At 39.5% G+C, this 19,680-nt stretch overlaps 1 protein-coding gene across 1 annotated transcript in view; it reads left to right on the plus strand.

Annotated features, from left to right (window-relative positions):
• LOC116993230 (rho GTPase-activating protein 42-like) overlaps nt 1-19,680 on the plus strand; it is a 149,997-nt gene that overhangs the window by 77,372 nt on the left and 52,945 nt on the right. The window contains 2 exon segments of the mRNA XM_033053639.1: nt 7,393-7,425; nt 7,427-7,465. Coding sequence (XP_032909530.1) covers nt 7,393-7,425; nt 7,427-7,465 — 72 coding nt within the window.

The raw sequence follows: 19,680 nt of genomic DNA on the forward strand, positions 1-19,680 counted from the left end.
CATACCATATTTTTTCTATGTATATCTACACTGCATATCAATGTGTACTTTTTAGAATATCAATGGTTATGTTTAAAAAAGCAGATGATAGATCTGAGTCAGATTCTTCATGAAGACTGACTTATTTGAAGGTTGGCTGCTTTTTTATCTGCTTGCTCTGTAATCACTAAAACGGAAAAAGCTCCCTGAGGACACCTAGCATCTGAAATTCTTCAGTTGTTCTTCAGATGAGTTCTGGTTTTCCTCTGATGTTTTTGTGAGGACTCCATATGGGGACTGGCCTTTTTGTGTTAAAGGTAGCCTTTGTGCATATTCTCTTGCGTAATTTTTTATTATATTAACAAAACAATCACTTCAGGTTTGACACTACAGTAATGTACTTTTAAACACAAACAATGCAATATAGAAAAATCGAAGTTCACTTGAAAATACTTGAGAAAAAAACTGATCTAGTGGAAAGCATTGCTCCCCTTGACAGGGTCTGGTACCCGGTATAAGGTCCTTTCCAACCCAAACCATTCTTTGATTTCATATGTATAACTGCTCCCAGCCTTGACTAGCATGTGATTTTTAAGCATCCCTTGTGGCAATGTATTAATACCACTTGATACAGCTTTAGGTTTTGGTAAGAAAGCTGAATGTTGCATTACACATTGTACGTGGAAGTGTCCAGCCTATGTTAATAATCATCTGTAGTTAAAACTTTGTGTCTTTTCAATCACCTTTAGCATCAGCTTTACCTTAGTGGCAGTGGTAGTGATATTTTTAGGAAATTAACACAAGCTTGGATAGTGTTTGATGTCATCTTTTTTTTCTTTTTTCTTTTTCTTTTTTTTTAAAGGTGAAAGGTAATAAGATAAACTTCAAGTATATTATTTGTCTTTAAGTATGTGATTTGTCTGTGTAGAGTTTTCTGTACAAAGCTGTAAAAATATTTGTCTTGCTAAGGTCAAGTAGCTACAGGCATTGAAATTCACAATATTAACTTTGTGTAATATTTACAACTTTTTAACTTCTAAAACAGAAACTGTGCACTTAAATACATGACTAGTGTTTTAATCATGGCATGTTTATGTTCTTTGTAGCATGCAATTGATACATAAGTTATACAAAAGCCTGGTTGTCTGTATTTGGTCTCAGCTGTTGTATTTGAAGTTGTATTGGATTACAGGCCTCAGACAGAAAGAAGAGATATTTTGATCAGATGTTAGGAATTGTTAGGAACTTAAGATTTAAAATTGAATTAGATCTTTTGTCTAGTAGAGAATATTTTTCTCAATTAGTAATGCATTACTATGCATATATTAGCTATGAGATTTGTTACCCCTTTGAATGAATTTGTTTTTTCTAGAAGTCTTATACTGACATGAAAAAAAGTTAGTATTTATCAGCATTTAGAATTTGTGAGTCTTCAGTATTTCAGGGAAATGAGTCCTATTTGCCATGTGCTAGTGAGGTCATTCTGTGTTGCCATGAAAAGTAGTCATAGCAGATTTAGGAACAAAAAATGTTTTTCCAAGATACACTATATAAACCTAAAATTTTTTCGTAGTTAAAATGTTTTGCTATAATTCAGATAAATTTAATAAAATTCCTAATTCTGTTACTGCAAATGTGTCTCACTTAAGTTGTTGCTGTCTTCTTCTGGCAATTGGTAAATCTGTTAACTCAGTTCTTTCTGTGACCTAACTAGTCCTTATCCCTACAAATGAAAATACAAAACTCAAAGGTATTGACTGTTCTTGTTACTGCAGTTCAGCTCTGTAGACAACCGAGGTGAAGATAAAAACCTGTAAAACAATTCAGGGCTTAAAATTTTCTGTTTGTATTATTAGTATTTAAAAATTAATTTGCAGCTTCATCAATGTTTTTAGGTAAATTTCAGTTTCTATCCACTGGTTCTACCAAAGTATAATTATAGATTGCCTTGGGTTGGAAAGGACCTTAAGTATCATCCAGCTCCAACTCTCTACCATGAGCAGGGTGATCTTCCACTAGACCAAGTTGCTCAGAGCTCCAGTCAACATGGCATTTCACACTTCAAGGGATGGGCATCCACAGTTTCTTCTCTGGCAACCTGTGCCAGTGTGTCAACATCCTCACAGTAAAGGATTTCATTCTAATACTTAATCTAAACCTATCCTCTTTCCATGTAAAGCTTTATCTACCTTCTTTCAGTTTAAGTAAAAGAAGAATGCTGCATGTACAGGCTGTATATCATTCACTCCCAAATTCAGAAAATCAGAAAACTAATTAGAAAAGTCAATCAAAAAATAATGTCGACTTGAATTTAAGAAAACCTAGAAATGGAAATGTTCAAATATGTTTGCAAAAAATATATTCTTCCCTTTCTAACACTATATAATAATTATTGATTTTCTTAATGTTCTTCATTCTAATGATTGAAAGTTTTAGTAAAAAAAGTTTAAAAAATTGCTAGCCCAAAAAGTCTTCAAATATAGATGTGAAGTGTGATATATTTTCTGTGATGTGCAAAAACCACAGTTTAATCTCAGTATTGGTGCATAAATTCAATTTCACAGCTAACTTCTGGAGAGAAGGAGGGTAGGTTGGAAAAGTAGATGATCATGAGTCAGAAAAGACAACTTAAGTGGCTTTACCACATTGTCTTAAAGGCTGTCAGAGTGTACTGAAATGTTGCAGCTATGCAAACAATTATCAACCTCATAAGTTGTCCAAATTGCCTTGGAAAAAGTATTTTGAATTTTAAATGCTTCTTTTTCTAATATATTTTACAACTTCTGAGTGTTTTGGTGGTACTAATTTCATGGTGCTTTTATCAACAAGTAGAGTTAACTATAACTAAATGGAATTATATATACCAATGATAAACATCTGAAAAAGTTTTATAGTTTAGAAAAGTCTGTTTCTTTATTACTGTATCTAATATAGCTCTCCCAAATGTTAAAGTAATATTCTGATATTATGTCTGCTAATACTTGTCTAGCATCTTAATTAAAAAAAGACTGAAGAACTGTCAGTAAATTAAAATTGTGTTTTTCTTTTTCTTTTCTTTTTCTGGAGAAAGACCGTTGCTTTTGCCAAGCAAGAGAAACAATCACGTAATTTGATTGACTTCCACATTAACTATGCTGAGCACTGGAACTGTGTAACATTCAATAAGTGTTAGATCAAGGGAATGTAACTTCTCTAAAGGTGTATAAGCTTGGAAATGTTAAGATCCATATTTTAAATGCAAGATGGATTTCTGAAGTTGCTGTTTACAAAAGCTGTTGCAGTCTTTTTGACATTGTTTGCCTTTTCCCAGTGTCCCTGGTTTCAACCTAGCCACAATAACTGAGTAGGAGAGGGATTATCATCTTGGCAGGAAAAAGTTACTCTATTAGGACCACACAGTGAAAATTTCAGATTATCTAAAGCAATCAGATTTCCATAGAAATGGCTGTGGGAGTATATGGATTGCTACTTTCACAGGACAGAGAAGAGTGTGTGTGGGGAGGCTGTATGCTGATTTATAACCCTTAAGAAGGAAACCGTAAGGTAGTTGCAGTGATAGTAGTTGACAAAGAAAGGAAATTAATAAGTGAATATGTAAGGCAAAATTTCCTTCTTTCTCTATAATTGTCACTTTCCAAAAGCTAGGCAAACCTGGTAAAAAAATGATGGAAGTCTTTACACAGTGGAGCATTCTGTATTTTGTAATAGTGACTGTTGATATGCATCTCATGAGATTTTCTTACGTCCTTTGCTGCCACACTCTCCCTCCTCAAAACCAAAGTCTATTTCTTGCCTAGCTCCTCATTTTGCTGGGAGATTAATTTTCACAACAGGGCTCTTGCCAGTAGAACCTTTCAGCCCTGGGATGAGTTTGCAGTGTGTTCCGTTGATGTGGCTTAGCAGATCTATTCATCTATTCAGAGGCACAGGCTCCATCTAGATAAAAGCCTGGAAATGCCTGCTGTCCATTCCCACTTCATAAATAACTGTGTATTAGCATTGTGCTTCAGCCCAGCAAAGCCACTTACTTCTCAGATGAACCTTCTCAGTTCCATGTGCTTTCTATGTATATGTTCTTCCATGGTATTTGAAGCAGGATGCTCATTTTCCAAGATGCTTCATTTTTTCGCAGCAACTTTGAGTGGGATGGGCAGGAATTGTGCTTCAGTCACTTCAACACTACCAAGGGGGACAATAAATGCAGTGAGGTCTGGTGTGGCATGGAGGCTGCATGATGCATGAGTCAAGGGAGGGGCCATTTGGCTCCACATGGGGCTAGTTTGACTAGCAATTATTAGCACAGGACTAGTAGTGAGTGCTGGTATCAGAAGTAGCTACTTAATAATATACATATGTTGTCTTCCTTAATTGAAACTGTGACATATTTAGCATGAATCGGAAGGGCAGAAACTTATGTTGGGATGTGGGGAAAAAAAATACCTGCATCCATGTTTCCATACCAGTGACTGCAGCGATCATTTGTGATTCTTTGTATGTTGCTAAAAGCCATGTACAGTAATTTCACGAATACAAGCCGCAGCAATTTGACAAAAAATTTTGGTGGAAACCCGGAAGTGCGGCTAATAGTCGGGTGCGGCTAATATATTAATAATTTTCTGACATTTACAACCCCAGACGTGCCAGCCAGAGTGCCGAGCCAAGCACCGGCCAGTAAAAAGCCGGCATTTCGCAATTGTTACAGTGTTACCGTGTTGCCCTGGCTCCCTGCAGGCAGCACGGGGGGCGGGGAGAGAGGCGGGAGAGCTCTCTTTGCTCCTCTGCTGCAGCCCAGGGGAGGAGCGGGGGGGGGGCGCCGCCATTGCCGCGGCCCGGGGAGGAGAGGGGGGGGGGGAGGCCGCGCCACCATTGCCGCAGGCCCCGGGAGCCGACGGGGGGGGGCGCCGCCATTGCCGCAGGCTCGGGGAGGACGCGGGGGGGGGCCGCGCCGCCATTGCCGCGGCCCGGGAGCCGACGGGGGGGAAGCGCCGCCATTGCCGCGGCTCGGGGAGGACGCGGGGGGGCCGCGCCGCCATTGCCCGCGGCCCGGGGAGCAGACGGGCCGGGCTTGGGGGGGCCGCGCCGCCATTGCCGCGCCCGGGGAGCCGACGGGGGGGGGGCAGCCGCCATTGCAGCGGCTCGGGGAGCCGACGGGAGCCCTGCGCAGCCATTGCCCCGCGGCCCGGGGAGGGGGCGGGAAGTGCGCGCCGCCATTGCGCGTCTCGGGGAGCCGGCGGGAGCCCCGCGCCGCCATTGCCGCGGCCCGGGGGGGGGGCGGGAAGTGCGCGCCGCCATTGCCGCGGCTCGGGAGGAGGCGGGGGTGCTTTGTCGCGCCCGCCGCCGGCGCCACAGGCGCGGGAAAGCTCCGTCCCACCGCCCGCCGCCGCTGCCGTAGGAGCGGGGGAAGCTCCGTCCCTGCCTGCCACCGCGGGGCAGCGCCGACCCGGGGTGACCGAAGCCCAGGGGCAGCGGCGGCCGGCCCGAGCGGCAGCACCGGGCTGGGCCACCTGGCCCCAGTCAGCGGCCCCTAGCGGGCCGAGCCTGCACAGCCTTAGCTCAGCCAGTAAACCCCGCCCTCCCGCGGTTCTGTTACTAATTGCACGCGGGTCCTCGCTGCGAACGACAGAGCGGCTTATATTCGTGTGCGGCTTATCTATGGACAAAAACCGAAATATTTGCCAACACCCAGAGATGCGGCTTATACTCAGTGCGGCTTGTATTCGTGAATTTACTGTACATGCTCTATAAACTATCAAACTTCCAGCTGCTGCTTCCAGGCATATGCACTGCAATTTTGCTTGATGGTAGGCAAATCATTTAGTTTTGCACTGCTTTAGTGATCCTTGGGATTGATATTATCTTTTGCTAAGCATGTGCACTTTACCTCGTAAAAGGTGTTGAGGTCCCAGTTAGATTGCTGGATGATGGCTATAAAATCTGTGTATTATTGGTAAGTATCCACTTGAAGTAGTGGAGGTAGTCTGGTCCAGTGGAACTGATGGAGGATCTTAAATGCAATGAAAAATTCCTTCTCATCCTCTGTGCCTGATTTTTGTTTTAAAATGTAGCACATTTTTGATCATGGTATCACTAAGCATTCCAGTGTTGCCATTGCTGTCTTGGGCTTCACTTCATAAGGATGTCAAAGAGATTCTCAGCTTCTTGTAACACTTTGCCCTGCTAAGAGATGTGATGATTCTGGTGGTATTTCCAATTGTAATGTTAGGTTTGGGAAGAAAGAAAGTGTGTTTGTATTTCAATGGATTTATTCTATATAGTTTTTATTGGAGCATTTTGGAAAGTTTTTGTGCTCAACTGACAATGTAACTTACCAATTACTGTTATGGAGGAATCACATTTGGCTTAGGTGCATGTTAGCTTTGCCAGACCACTAACTGCCAAAGCCCAAATGATGAGTATTAGTAAAAATTGTACTGGTGAGGAGAAAAAAAGCTACTTGTGCAGAAAACCCAGAGTTTTGTCGGTAGTCTGTATGATAGAATATTGTAATGGTTTTTATTGTACTTTATTTCTGATATGTTGATAGTTTTTAGTTTCTCTGATTTTCATCAGCAAAGTCAATTTTAACAGATTATTCTTTTTGTCCCTAAAAGACACATGGGGAAATTATGCTACCTTTCCTTGGTGAGTGGCATGATGGCTTGGCTGCCATTATATTCTGCTGCATGTGTGTTTCCAGACTACAGACTTCTTTGGGTGATTTCTGCTGGGAATGGGTTTCAAGGAGGAGTTCCCAGGACTGGATTTATACTAAATAAACAGAGGCCATGAGAGGAAAACTGTATTTCATTAAGAACTCTGGTTTAGCTTAAAGGGATAAAAATAACTGTGAGACATCTCAAATTAGTTTAAAAACTAGAAAAGTGAAGGAACACAATCTAGAGTATTTTTAAGTGCCCACTTACCTTTTTAGAGTTCTCTGCCACACTCTCTTCTGTTCAGTGTACCTAGGTCCTGTAATCCAAAGGGGTAACCAAAAAGATTCAGCTGTCAAAGTTTCAGATTCCATAAACACAGACTTTTTTATTCAGTGTTCACATGTTTGTCGTCTTTGTTTTGCCAAAACATATTCCTCAAAGTTTTCGTTTTCTATTCTGGTTTTAAACAAGATGGAAGAAATGGAAGTTAAGTTCCAGAAAACCTTCTGCATATTGGAGAGAAAATTACTGCATCTTCCATCACAATTGTTTAGTTATTTATAAAAACATTCTCTAGTAGACTAGTGTACGGTGTGTTGTATGCTTTGTGTAAAGAAAACATGATTACTTGCCTTGTGCTCTTACCAGAATGTTTCGGACATGCATTTTTCAGTTTGCACATTGGCAGAGTTATAGTGACTCCACTTTCTGCAAATACTCTGTATTAAGAAGATATCTTTTATGTTTAACTTTGCAGATCCAGAATGCTAATGATGTGTTAATAGCACCACCTGGAGAAGTTTCGAAAAGAGCAAATAGGAGCAGCAAAAGTAAGTGGTCTGGGGTTGTTTTTCATTTCATGTTTATTTGAGTTTATCAGTGTGTTTTGAAGGCTGGACTGAAATAGGCATTTTCTGTTCAAACAGGCTTGATGCTATCCTCATTAATATGTTAGTAAATGATACTAAATTCTTTGCTTCAGAGTAGGAGACAATTTAGAAATGGAGCTTAAAGACTGATAATATCCATAGAGCACAGCTCTTGCTACTGTTGCACATTCCTACCATCTGGCATCGGGTTCCCCTTCTGATGTCTGCATTTACATTATGCTGCATCTTGGGTTAACCCAGAACCGAAGGGAGGATTCAAACAGCTGCTATGAGTCCCTCAAGAGGACATTGTATAAAGACAGGAGACAGTTTCAGCCTGATCTCTGCTTCTGCTTTCCCTCTCTTCTTTACATGGCTGATGCAGTGCTGTGGTTCATGTTCATTTTGCCAGAGTATTCGTCTTAATATTCTCCAGTGATTTTCCTATGGTGGAAGTGCTTCAGTTGGCAATTTTATCTGGTTCTTTGGTGTTGGGTGTTATATCTGTGTGAGAGAGACAGTGCAGGTTGTCTATATCAGGGTTTAGTAGTCAGCTCAGGAAATCAGATATATTGGGGGAAAATATTGTTGGAGTTAACTGTTAGTCTAGAGGAACTGTTTTCAGTCTGATCCTGAATTTTGAGCACTTGTTGGTGACTGCTCTGATCACAGTGTCTGGGCTATGCATGGAGGCTGTGGTAATCAGTTAGAGGTTACGATTAGTAACTGTTCCCTTCTGTCTACAAAAGTACGCTAGCTCTGAAACATTTTTCATCTTATATTAGTACTCGTAAAAATTTCTGGGAAACCTTCCATTTGTAGGTTAAAGAAGTGCAAGAAAAAGCTCTCTGATGCTGTAGGTGAGGTTCTGTACTCAAAGAAACTCAGAAGAAGAACAGAGCTATTGGAAAGAGACACCAAAACTTTATGCTTCTTGTAATGCTGTTGTGAATGTGTAGCAAACACATGGGACTGCTTCCACACAGGAACTAAATAGATGTTTGTGAAGAATTTTATTGCGAACTTGAGGTCAGATTTCTCTGAAGTGGGTGTTCGTTACCCTTTCACTTGATATGTTTTTGTGTACAACTACATTCTTCTCTCGTCCCACCCCTATGCTGCTGTGAGATGCAGGACTTCAAGTTTATTTACCATGCTGCACGAGTCAGAATTTAATCCCGCACAAAACTATTTTTAGTTTCAGTAGGTTTTATTAGTGTCATCCAGTTCTTTGTAGTACTGTTTCATTTCTTATTCTCATAGTTTAAGGGATATCATTCTTCAGAGCACCCTATTTGAAAGCTCAATCCACCATAATACTAATTGTCTTGCTGCGTGATAGAGACAATCCATAGGTGTGTTCACAGGACTCTCTGCAGAACACTCAAGTTTCCTTTGACTATATCACTCAGTAGATGTCAACACATACAAAATGATCTAATTGAAGATGACTTATTTGTTTTTTGTATTATCAAGAATATTAAAGGTAGGGCACTACAGGACAGGTTAAGTCCTCTCTGTCTCGGTGTATTGCAGTGGCTGGTTTCTTTTCCATATCTCTTCCATGTAAAATATCTGCATCTGTTCCTCTTAGAGCTGTTGTTTTGACTTGTCTGTGGTCACATTACACTGTGCAGAATGAGTTCAGGAGGGAGCCTGGCTCTGCTAACTCTTATTCAGTGTCTAATGCACTTTATTATGCAGTGCTGTATGTTTTGGAGAGTCCAGGATACTTGGCTTGACACAATGGATACCCTAAGAACTCTCACAGGTCATTGTTTCATAAGATGTCAACAAACATATTTTCTTGCACTGCAGTTGGAGTTCAACTGCCAAACTCAGAAATGAGAGATTCAGAATACCATCATAACCAAGTGTGATACATTTGCCTTTGAATTGATTTTTATCAGTGGAAGCAATTACAGTTGGCCTTTAACTAAATGGTATCAACACAAACAAGTCAGAGCTTAATTACATTCAGTATTGTTTTTCTAGTAATTACAAAATAGCATTGTATGATCTAGGAATAATGAGACCCATATGAAATAGAGTAGAAATTTGGGCTTTGTGAAAGCCATTATTGGTAAAGCGGAGAACATGGTCAGATTGCTTACCCCTAACTTTGGTTCACTGGCATCAGCCCTTGAGCATTTATAAGCTCTTATAAATATAGAATGAGTTGAGCTTGCTGGTTATTTATCTCCAGTTAATGAAGGTTTGTGCAGAGATTTGGCTCTTTGTTGAACTCCTCTGGGATGATCTGTGCTGATAGGCAAACAAAAGATATATACATTAATTTCACAATTAATAAGCCTCACTGAGTATAAGACGCACTCCCGGGTGCCAACAACTTTTTGTTCTTTTGTCCATATATAAGCCGCACCTGATTATAAGCCGCACGTTACAATACAGTGTGTGATAAAAGGTATCTATTCTATCACCATCTGTTGAGGGTGGGAGCAGTGATCCTTATCTCCATGGAGAGATATTCTACTAATGGGCCGTCATTGAAACCAGGTAGGGCATTGTTCTTTATCTTTCCACAACCCATCTTCCTCCAGCCAGTCATTTTCTGCTAATGGTCATTGAGTCCCACTGTGGACTGAATAAAATTACTTCATCCTATTGGAACTTACTCCAGCCAGGGGGAAGAGCTCAACATTTCTTACAGGATAAAAACAGAGGTTTTGGGACACTAAGGTAGCCCCTTTCTCCACTGCACTTCAGAGGAAAATCAGATTTCTCCACATCACCACTGGACCTCCGGAGGGAAACTGCACCTTCTTGCAGGAGCACTGCTCCAACTGAATCACATCTGTCACTGCAGGAGGATGCAGCCACCATTTAATGGACTGCTACCAACACCCTGCCTGACGGGGTGTCAGGTTGTACTCTGACTTTGTCAGGGTTTGGAGTTTGTTTCTTTGTAGTACTGTATTTCTCTTTTAATTTCCCTAGAAAAGAACTGTTATTCCTAATTCCCATATTTTTGCCTGAAGCCCCTTGATTTCAAAATTCTAATAATTTGGAGGGAGGGGGTTTACATTTTCCATTTCAAAGAGAAGTTCCTGCCTTTCTCAGCAGACACCTGTCCTCCAAACTAAAACAGCAACTTTTTGTTCTTTGTCCGTATATAAGCCGCACCTGATTATAAGCCGTACTTCAGGTTTGGACCAAAATTTTAGTCAAAATGGTGCAGCTTATAATCGTGAAATTACTGTAGATGTTTTCTTATTGTTTGGATTTCAGCAGCAAGTTTCACAGAAGGCTGAGAATGTCACTTTTTATTTGTGTTTTTTGTAGACTCATCAGTTGAGTGGACCTTACCAGGTCCACAGCAGGTATGAGATTTTTTTTCTCTCTAGTTTTAGCCTACAACAGTGTGTAGAACGGTATTCATAGCAAATCCAAACTTACTTCTGTTTCTCTGTTATCCCTCTCCTGCCCAAAACATTTCTGTGTACATGTTGCTATCTGAAGAGAAACTGGAGATATCCCAGCTGACTGGTGAAAGTTGTCCCAGTTTCAAAAAGTGCAAGGAGGATCCTAGAAACCACAGGCCTGTTAATCTGACTTCATTGCTTGGTAAAGTTATGGAGTTTATTCTGGGAGGTATTGAAAAACACCTGAAAGACAATGCAGTCATTGGTGACAGCGAGCATGGCTTCATAAGGGAAAATCCTGCTTGTCAAACCTGATTTGATTTAATGACAAGCTAACCCACCTAGCTGATCAAGGGCAGCCTGTTATGTAATCTTCCCACGCTATCATAGGATCCTTCTGGATAAAATGTCCAGCATTCAGCTGAGTAAACACATCATGCTGTGGGTGAGAATTGGCTCACAGATCAGCACAAAGGGTTTTAATGAGTGGGGTGGCATCCGACTGGTGACCTGTCACTAATGGCATCCACAGGGCTCCATCCTTTGCCCTGTGCTCTTCAACATCTTCATAAATGACTTGGACACAGATCTGGAAGGGACACTGAGCTAGTTGCAGATGATGCAAACTGGAGGAGCTGTTGATTCCCTCAAAGGCAGGGAGGCCCTTGACAGATTAGAGGACTCTGCAGTCACAAACCAGATGAAATTCACAAGGAAAAGTGCTGGATTCTGCACCTGGCATGGTTCAACCCTGGATGTAAGGACAGACTGGGGAATGAGATGCTGGAGAGCAGTGCTGAACAAAGGGACCTGTGATTCCTGGTCAATGGCAAAGTTGGACATGAGGCAGCAGTGCCCTGGCAGCCAGGGAGGGCCAGCCCTGTCCTGGGGTGTATCAGAACAGCATGGCCAGCTGGGCAAGGGAGGGGATTGTCCTGCTCTGCCTCTGAGCTGGGGCAGCCTCACCTCCAGTGCTGGGGGCAGCTTTGGGTGACAGAGTATAAGACAGGAAGCTATTAATGTCCAAAGGAGGGCCATGAAGGGGGTGAAGGAAGCCACGCAAGGAGACACAGACATCACTTGCTCTGTTCAGCCTGGAAAAGAGGAGACTGTGGGGAGACCTCACCTCAGACTGCAGCTTCCTGATGAGGAGAAACAGAGGCACTGATCTCTGCACTGTGGTGACCAGTGACAGGACCCAAGGGAATGGTGTGAAGTTTGAGTCAGGAGAGGTTTAGGTTGGATATTTAAAAAAGGTTAAGTTGAGTCAGGAGAGATTTAGGTTGGATATTTAAAAAAGGTTTCACCCAGAGGGTGTTTGAACACTGGAACAGGCTCCCAGGGAAGTGGTCCACAGCACCAGCCTGACAGAGTTCAAGAAGTGTTTGGACAACGCTCTTGAGCACATGGTGTGACTCTTAGGGACGGTCTTGCGCAGGGCCAGGAGTTGTACTTGTGGGTCTCTTTCACCTTAGCATATTCTGTGATTCTGTGGGTGGTGCAAACTCCACAAGATAGCTGATAGTAATGTCACATTTCTCGAACTGTCACTTTGCAATTAATTTGCATCATAATATTTTATGGACAAACATTTAAAGAGATTGGGTATAGAAGCATAAGATTGGTATGCCTTTAGCACTGGCAATTTTAGCAGTAGCTAGAAATCCAAGCAGCTGTTGGGTGTTGAACTCTGTCTTCTAATTGGACTTTGACATTACAAATTTTAGTACCCTGTTAAGCTGGGTTTCCAAATTTTTGGAAGAAGAATATTATTAACTGTGTTACCAATGTACAAAACTTGAAATTATATCAGGTACTACTGTCAAATTTTGCTGGGGGGAAGATTATGTGAGAGAGCACTTAAAAGTGATTTCTGGGCTTTTTCTTTCATTACAATAACACCAGATACAAATCAGTTGCAGATAAATACAAGCAAACTGCACCACCTCCAAGAGGAGAAAGGGGGAAAATTATAAATTATGAGAATCACCATTTTATTTTAGTAATAAATAAGTTCACAAGATCTTTACTACCATGATGAATATCCTATAGATGTTTTTAATATGAAGAATGAGAATATTTAATTTTTTCTTCAAAAATATAATGAGTTCAGGCAAATATATGGTGACAAAAAATCAAAAGAATATGGAGGATAAGATATATCTTGTTGATGTTACAAAGCTATATTTTAAATACAGGGATAGTATAAACTCAGAGTGCAAAGTTCAAGTGTTTTTGGAACATCACAAGAATAACATTAAAGACCAAGTCTTCACATGTATTTCAAAAACCTGAAGGTACCCAACAAATTTGAGAAATGTTCCCCATAAAACATTAGTGTTTGTAATCTAACTGGCAATATACAAAAATCTACATCAGTTGCTCTTCTTGATTTATACTACGTGCTCTTCTGTTTTTATTGCACATATTTCACTTTTTCCTTTTCTGTACACACTCAGTTTAAATAAAGCTGAGTTCTCTCCAGAGACTACACAAACCCAGCTTTGCATTGGACAGCCTGTTGATTTACTCCATCTGAGTTTAAAAAAATGACCTCTCCAATTATTGTAGCAAGGCAGCAGAAACCGGGTGAGGTAACTGGGAAAGGATTCCAGGCACGAAGCCTTTTGCCTTTTTTGGTCAATGTGGTTTACGAGGCCCCAGCTGGTAACTCTGGTGAGCTCATTGTGTGATGTGTTATGGACAATAAAGCCAAACCTTCCTCTTTCTTTCTATCCATTGAGTACAGTATTTAGCAATATTTGTTCCAATGTTCATTGACCTTTAATACAACTTAAATCAGATCAAAGACAACAGAAGCAATTTTGGTTTTAAGACTTAAAAGAATAGTTTTGTTTCCTCCTCAAAATTCCATCTGTTTGTTACATAAAATAATTTATTTTGACCAGGAGGATTAGTTTTTATCATTATTTAATTTCATTCATTTATTCAAAGCTGTGAATTCCTTTCTACTTGGGAAACAAATCCATATTCACTGCTGGGATTAATTTTCCTGCATCTTTGCTCACATCCATCTTCACATGTAGGCATGCAGGAGGTAGCACGTTCTCTCTGTGTTTAATTTGGATTGTCTGGAAATTGAGGAGCATGAAACAAACAAACCCCCCCATTTTTTAAGGTCTGTCAGAAAGCTGTCAAAGCAGAGTTTTAGATAGATGTCTAAGATGGTTAGAAATACCAGATTGCCCATTTTGTGAACCAGTTTCCTCGGTATCTGATCAAATCACAGCACTTGTCCTTTAACTGAGAAAGAAATGAGTGATCTTGCTGTAGTAGGTATGGCAGAAGATGTTTCATTACAAGTAGTGTTTGTCACTCAAGATTTGATATTTGCATCCACTAGGTTTGGTGTGTTTTAATGTCAGCCTGAACCATGGAGGGAGAGGGCCAGGAGAAGGAAGTGCAAAGAGAGGGTAGGAAAGGAGAATTATTGATGGCCAAATATTTGACATTAAATTGCAACAGTTTATCAAAAACATACCCATTACCTGATATCTTTTTTGATAGCTTATTCCGTAGGCAAGGAAATGCAGGGGATCAAACCTATTTCTATTTCAACCAGGCTTTTATAACGCTCTACAATGAGTCATTGCAATGTAGTTTAGATGGGGCTTAGTATGAGAAACCCAGTCTGTCATAGGAGCTCATGGGAAGAGGGCAGTGAGATTTGTTTATGGGGGAGATGGTCTGGCTAGAGAGAAGTCACCAGTTAGAAGATCCCATGAGGCAATTTGAGATCAGTATGTTGTTGTTTTTTGGGGTTTTTTTGGTAATGACCAGGTAAAAAAAATCTGGTGGTATTGCCATAGGTTGCTGAGATAGAGGAGGACTGGAGGATTGGGAATAAAGTGTAAGATGAAATAATTGATCATGAGGAACTGAGGCTACTCAATGGTCATGACACAGCTGCATACCAAAAAATCTGCTGTACTCATAAATAACTCGTGGCAATGTCTGTAGGTATTATAGGTTAACAGGCATCTATCTCTGGTAAACAGAGAAGTACAAATTGTCTTTAGTTTTTCTTTTACTTACATAAATCCTTAAGTCTTGGTTAAAGTTTCTGAACTGTGAAAGTTTTGAATTGCAGTTATAAATACATTTCATTCCAAGGTTTTGGTCCAAGAACACTTTTATTTGAGAAATAATCCTATATATGTTGTCTAATCTGATATTTTACTTAAACTAGCATTAATAAATGAAAGAACTGAGAAATTGGAACTTGCATTTAATGAAAATTTATACTATAAGATTATTTTTTAAATAGATCATGTATTTTCCCTTATTTATTCAAATAAATGCAGGGAAATATCAAGCAGTGAAAGACCTTTTTTTGCTATGAACAAAATAATTGCATTGCTAGTATGATTAGCCTTTGCTTCTTCTGCACCTGTGTATGTAAAATACTTGGAAAGTTTCAGAAACAGTGGTGAAGAGCCCAGTATGCATACATTTCATCTAAGAAAGTCTTACTTTCTCCTGTGCAGAGCCAAACTATTAAACTTGGAGATAACACTGGCTGAGCACCTGGACCTGGAGATTTTTTTTAAGCCACTGCTCCTCTTGGGACAGCTCTTGCTGTTGCACAAATGAAACAAAATTATTTTTTTATTGTAGTTTGCTTCAGTTCAATTACTGTTTCATTCAAAGTTGATAAACTTTTAGGAAGTTACCAGAAAAAAAAAGCAAAAAACAACCCCAAATAAACAACAATCCTAAAAGCTTATTTCGCTTTTAGTGAATTCTTTTAAAAAAATTAGAGTGAAAACTCAAATCTCTTAACTAAAAGGTTGTGGACACCGTGATTAAAAACTGTAGGTACAGTCTGTTAACTGCAGGTTTTTGTGGGAAAACAGTTAATGTTATGTGCATAATCAGTTTTAATAAATTCTGTTAAATGCAACCTCTCTGTTATAAGTGAGTGTGATTAACTGGCTCACTGACTATAACCAGTTTTTTCTGCAGTTTAATAAGATTTGAATTTGCATTGTAAAGAAAACAAATATAAATTAAAGATAAATAAATTAGTCCCCTGTAGTAAATTGGAAAATAATTTACTATTCTGCCATAACATTTAAGAATTAAGGTTTAGAATAAATGTGTAAATTGGTGGAATTGTTTAAGTGAGCAGGCCAAGTGTACTTTTCTTGGTAAAAAGAACCATTTATTATTTAAAAATCAACGCTAGTAAAACAAAAAAATTAAATCTTAGGTGGTATCAACCTTTTTGCTGGAAAAGGACAAAAGAAAATAAAAATGCAAGAAAACTTGGACATCTAATTAAATTAGGGCTTTTTCCTTGCTAATCTGCTGCAGCCTATTGTAGTGTGTGTCACGGGAGGGACTTAGGAAGGTTGCATCCTGACCCTGCACAGCTTCTAGAATCCTACTGGACTCCTGAGCTGTGATCAAAAGTATGAATAAAGGTACTGACCTTCAAACTTAATTTCCAGCTCACAGGGGAACTAAACCTCTTAGTGAGTGTTTGAGGGCATGAAGAATTTGGCAGAGTGCAGTAACTCTACTCACCTGTTACATTCTTTCTAGCCTTGCTCTTGGCTGCAGCATGGACAGGATCATGTTCCACACCTGAAAAACAGGTCTCAAGGTTGTTGATGAGAGTTTAAAAATATCAAGAATTATTTAAGAGAAATACAGGAAGTGCCCAATTGCCCAGGCACAGAGCAGGACAGGACTTAAAGAAGCAGAGAGTTTGGTATTCTGCTCCCTGCACAAGGTGTCAATCTTCATTCATCCTCTCAAAGGCATCTAGTCCCCTGCTCTTCCTCCCCTTCTTCAAAATTAGACTCCACCCTGAGTTTTAGCATCCTTTACCAAACCAAATTCATTATGTTTTGACAAAGGCAGCTGCATTCTCTTACCCTACAGGGATTACTTCAGAATTGTGCTTGTGGGTGTTGTATAGCTGTACTGAACACTTAATGCTCAAGTCATGAGGTTATTTACATGGGTATGAATTCATCTCTTAATCTTGCTCTGTTACGTGTTGGGGTTCTCTTCACCAGTTTGGGGGGAAATTAAGATCTCTTTCTGCGTTGCTTCCCTTTGTTTTGTAGTGTAGTTAACAGCATAAAAAATAGTTATGGTTATAATTACAGTTTGGGCATTGTTTGTACATTTCTCAGGTGATGTGGGGTCTATGGGTCTTTATTCCATACATATGGTGGGGTTGCCTTTTCCCGTTCTAAATAGAAAATAATTTGATCAGTTGTATTGCCATAGGCTTCCCTTCACCTAGTATCTTGTTCTGTCTTTGCAGCAGATTCTGTAGGGGCCTGGGAATATGCAAATTTGAATCTCCTACCAATATAGCAACTTTGCTTTTGGTAAAGCAAACTCTGAAATAGCTCTATTTCAAAGTGAAGTGGGTGATAGTATCTGGGAAGTATCCCTTCTGAACTATAACAAAAATGAGCATCATTGCTTGAAACTTTATTGTGTATTGGTAGATATGGGAGCATCAAGAGATCCATCTTTCCACCAAATAAAGCAGTTTTGTTATTTCAGGACCTGTCAGGTTATAGTAACTGCCACAGAACCATTTGTTCCTGTGGAGTTTGCCAAGAAGGGATGGTCTCAGATTCTTGTCTTGATAGAAGATTAAACACCCACCTCCAAGAAGTAATCTGAGAGCACTGGGTGAGTTTAGCAATGCCGCTGGGGAGGCATAACTTTTCACCCCAAAGTGATAGTTTGTGTTCTTTTATCAGTGTTGTAAAAGGGACTCTGAAAATAGATGCTTTCAAAACAAAATAAAATCGCTTCTGACATTGACCTCAGACTGTTTCCTTTCTCCCCCCCCACCAAAATATCTGTAAACAACACAGTTTCCAGTTGTGTGTATGAATCTAAAAAATTTCTCATAACACGCCTCAAGTTCTTCCTCAGGTCAGCATCATAGTCCTGTTGTGATGACGTCAGATGTGCCCTGGGACCACGAGTGGTGCTGAATGTGCTGCTGGCACACTGAGATCAGTGATGTTGGCTGATTGGTTGGCATAGATAGGAGATTCCCAAGGAGTGTTCAAAAAAAGAAATTACTAGTTAAGAAAGAGATATTTTTATCCGCAACATTTAAAATAAAGCAGCAAGTATGTGAAATTTAAGTTGGTCTGTTGAAATTGCTTTATTTGAATGACATTATGTTCTCTGCAGATTTTTTATCTTTGCTCTAAGTGCACAAAGCAAAGATGTTGCTAAATGTACAGATGAAATGGCCTCTTCATGAGCTCCTAAAGAGCGTGGCTAGCTTCTTTTCTGAAATCATTTAAAGTTACGAGCTTTTGTCCAGGAACAAAACTCTTCCTGTTATGATAAAATATTTTAATCTTATGAAAGCTATCCTAAACCTGATGCAGAGAAAAGTAAGTCAGTTTCTGCTGTTCTAGGGGGCTTCTCCATATTATTTAAGAAGTAACTTGATAATATCGTAAGTAAGCTATTCCAGCAAAAATACTTCATATTTAATAGACAGTAAGTAATAAAACTAGATTACGTGTGTAGACTTACCAGTCCTGCTGTTTGGGCAGGGATTTAGCAGATTCCCAGACACAGAGCAGCTACTCCTGGAATCAGCAAATGCCAAATAAACTCGAGACAGCTTTGCAGCTGAATAACAGGGAGTCTAATATGTCCTGCTTTGTGACCTGACTGTACTGGCAGATTTGCACGTCCTTTCACAGCAATGCTGGGAACTTCTAATATTTTTGTTTCCATTTCAAGAGGAAATTTTTTAAAGAAAAACCAATGACATCTTACAAACACATTTTCTCATTTAATAGTATCTACTTTTTAATTTGAAAACATCTGATGGAATTACATAGGGAATTATTAGGAAATGGCTAGGTAGGATTCTCCTCTTCCAGGATATACTTTTGATAGTACCTGATACTTGGATCTCTAAGGGCATAACAGAGGGAAAAGAAATTTTTCTTCAGAAGTTTATGAACCTGAAAGTAAATTATCTCTTGCAAGGTTATTCAGTATTTTACACAGATGTGAACTCCAGTTAAACTTAAATTAGTTTTGGGTTGTTTCAAATATATTTCAGTTTTATGTATTCCTTACCTGATTTTAATTGAGGTTATTTTTTAAACTGCCAGTTTCTAATACCTGTCTTCATAGCTTTAATGCTGCTAAACAGTCTTGTATTCCCAGTTTATTGCCTTATTATACTTCATAGTTGCAATATGTTCTCTTTATTATAATTATTTGTGTCTTACACTATATTGTTTTCTGGATCATCATGGTTTGCATATGGTTGTTCTCTTTTAGTAAAGAATTGGTTTTAAGATTTATAGTCATTTGGACATTTAATTTTCTACATGATGCATTCTGCTTCAATTTGGAAGTGTTTTCACTAGCAGTTATGAGGAACATAAGACATAATTTATGACTATATTAACACTATTTTATGTTGATCAACAAGGATTTCTTTATGAACTATGGTAAAAATTTGCTTCACTTCATGTTATTTGCTAACCATACATAAACCATGTCCTTCAATCTTTCTGACTTTCTTATGGATTTGGGGAAACCCTATAGCCTAACAATACATTAAATTCTGTTTTGGTAGAAGAAGAGGAGGGAAAGACTTTTACATTACCTTTTCACTTTTTCTTCTGGAAAAAAAAGCTTGTGACTTCTTTCAACCTTATCTTGAACCCTTAGCGTTCCCTTAACAAATCAAAATTTCTACCAGAAAGAAATTCTTCCCATCCAGGTATCTATCAAAAAGCGCCCTGTGGTCTC

Source organism: Catharus ustulatus, chromosome 2, assembly GCF_009819885.2.
Source record: "Catharus ustulatus isolate bCatUst1 chromosome 2, bCatUst1.pri.v2, whole genome shotgun sequence".
NCBI classification, from domain to species: Eukaryota; Metazoa; Chordata; class Aves; order Passeriformes; family Turdidae; genus Catharus; species Catharus ustulatus.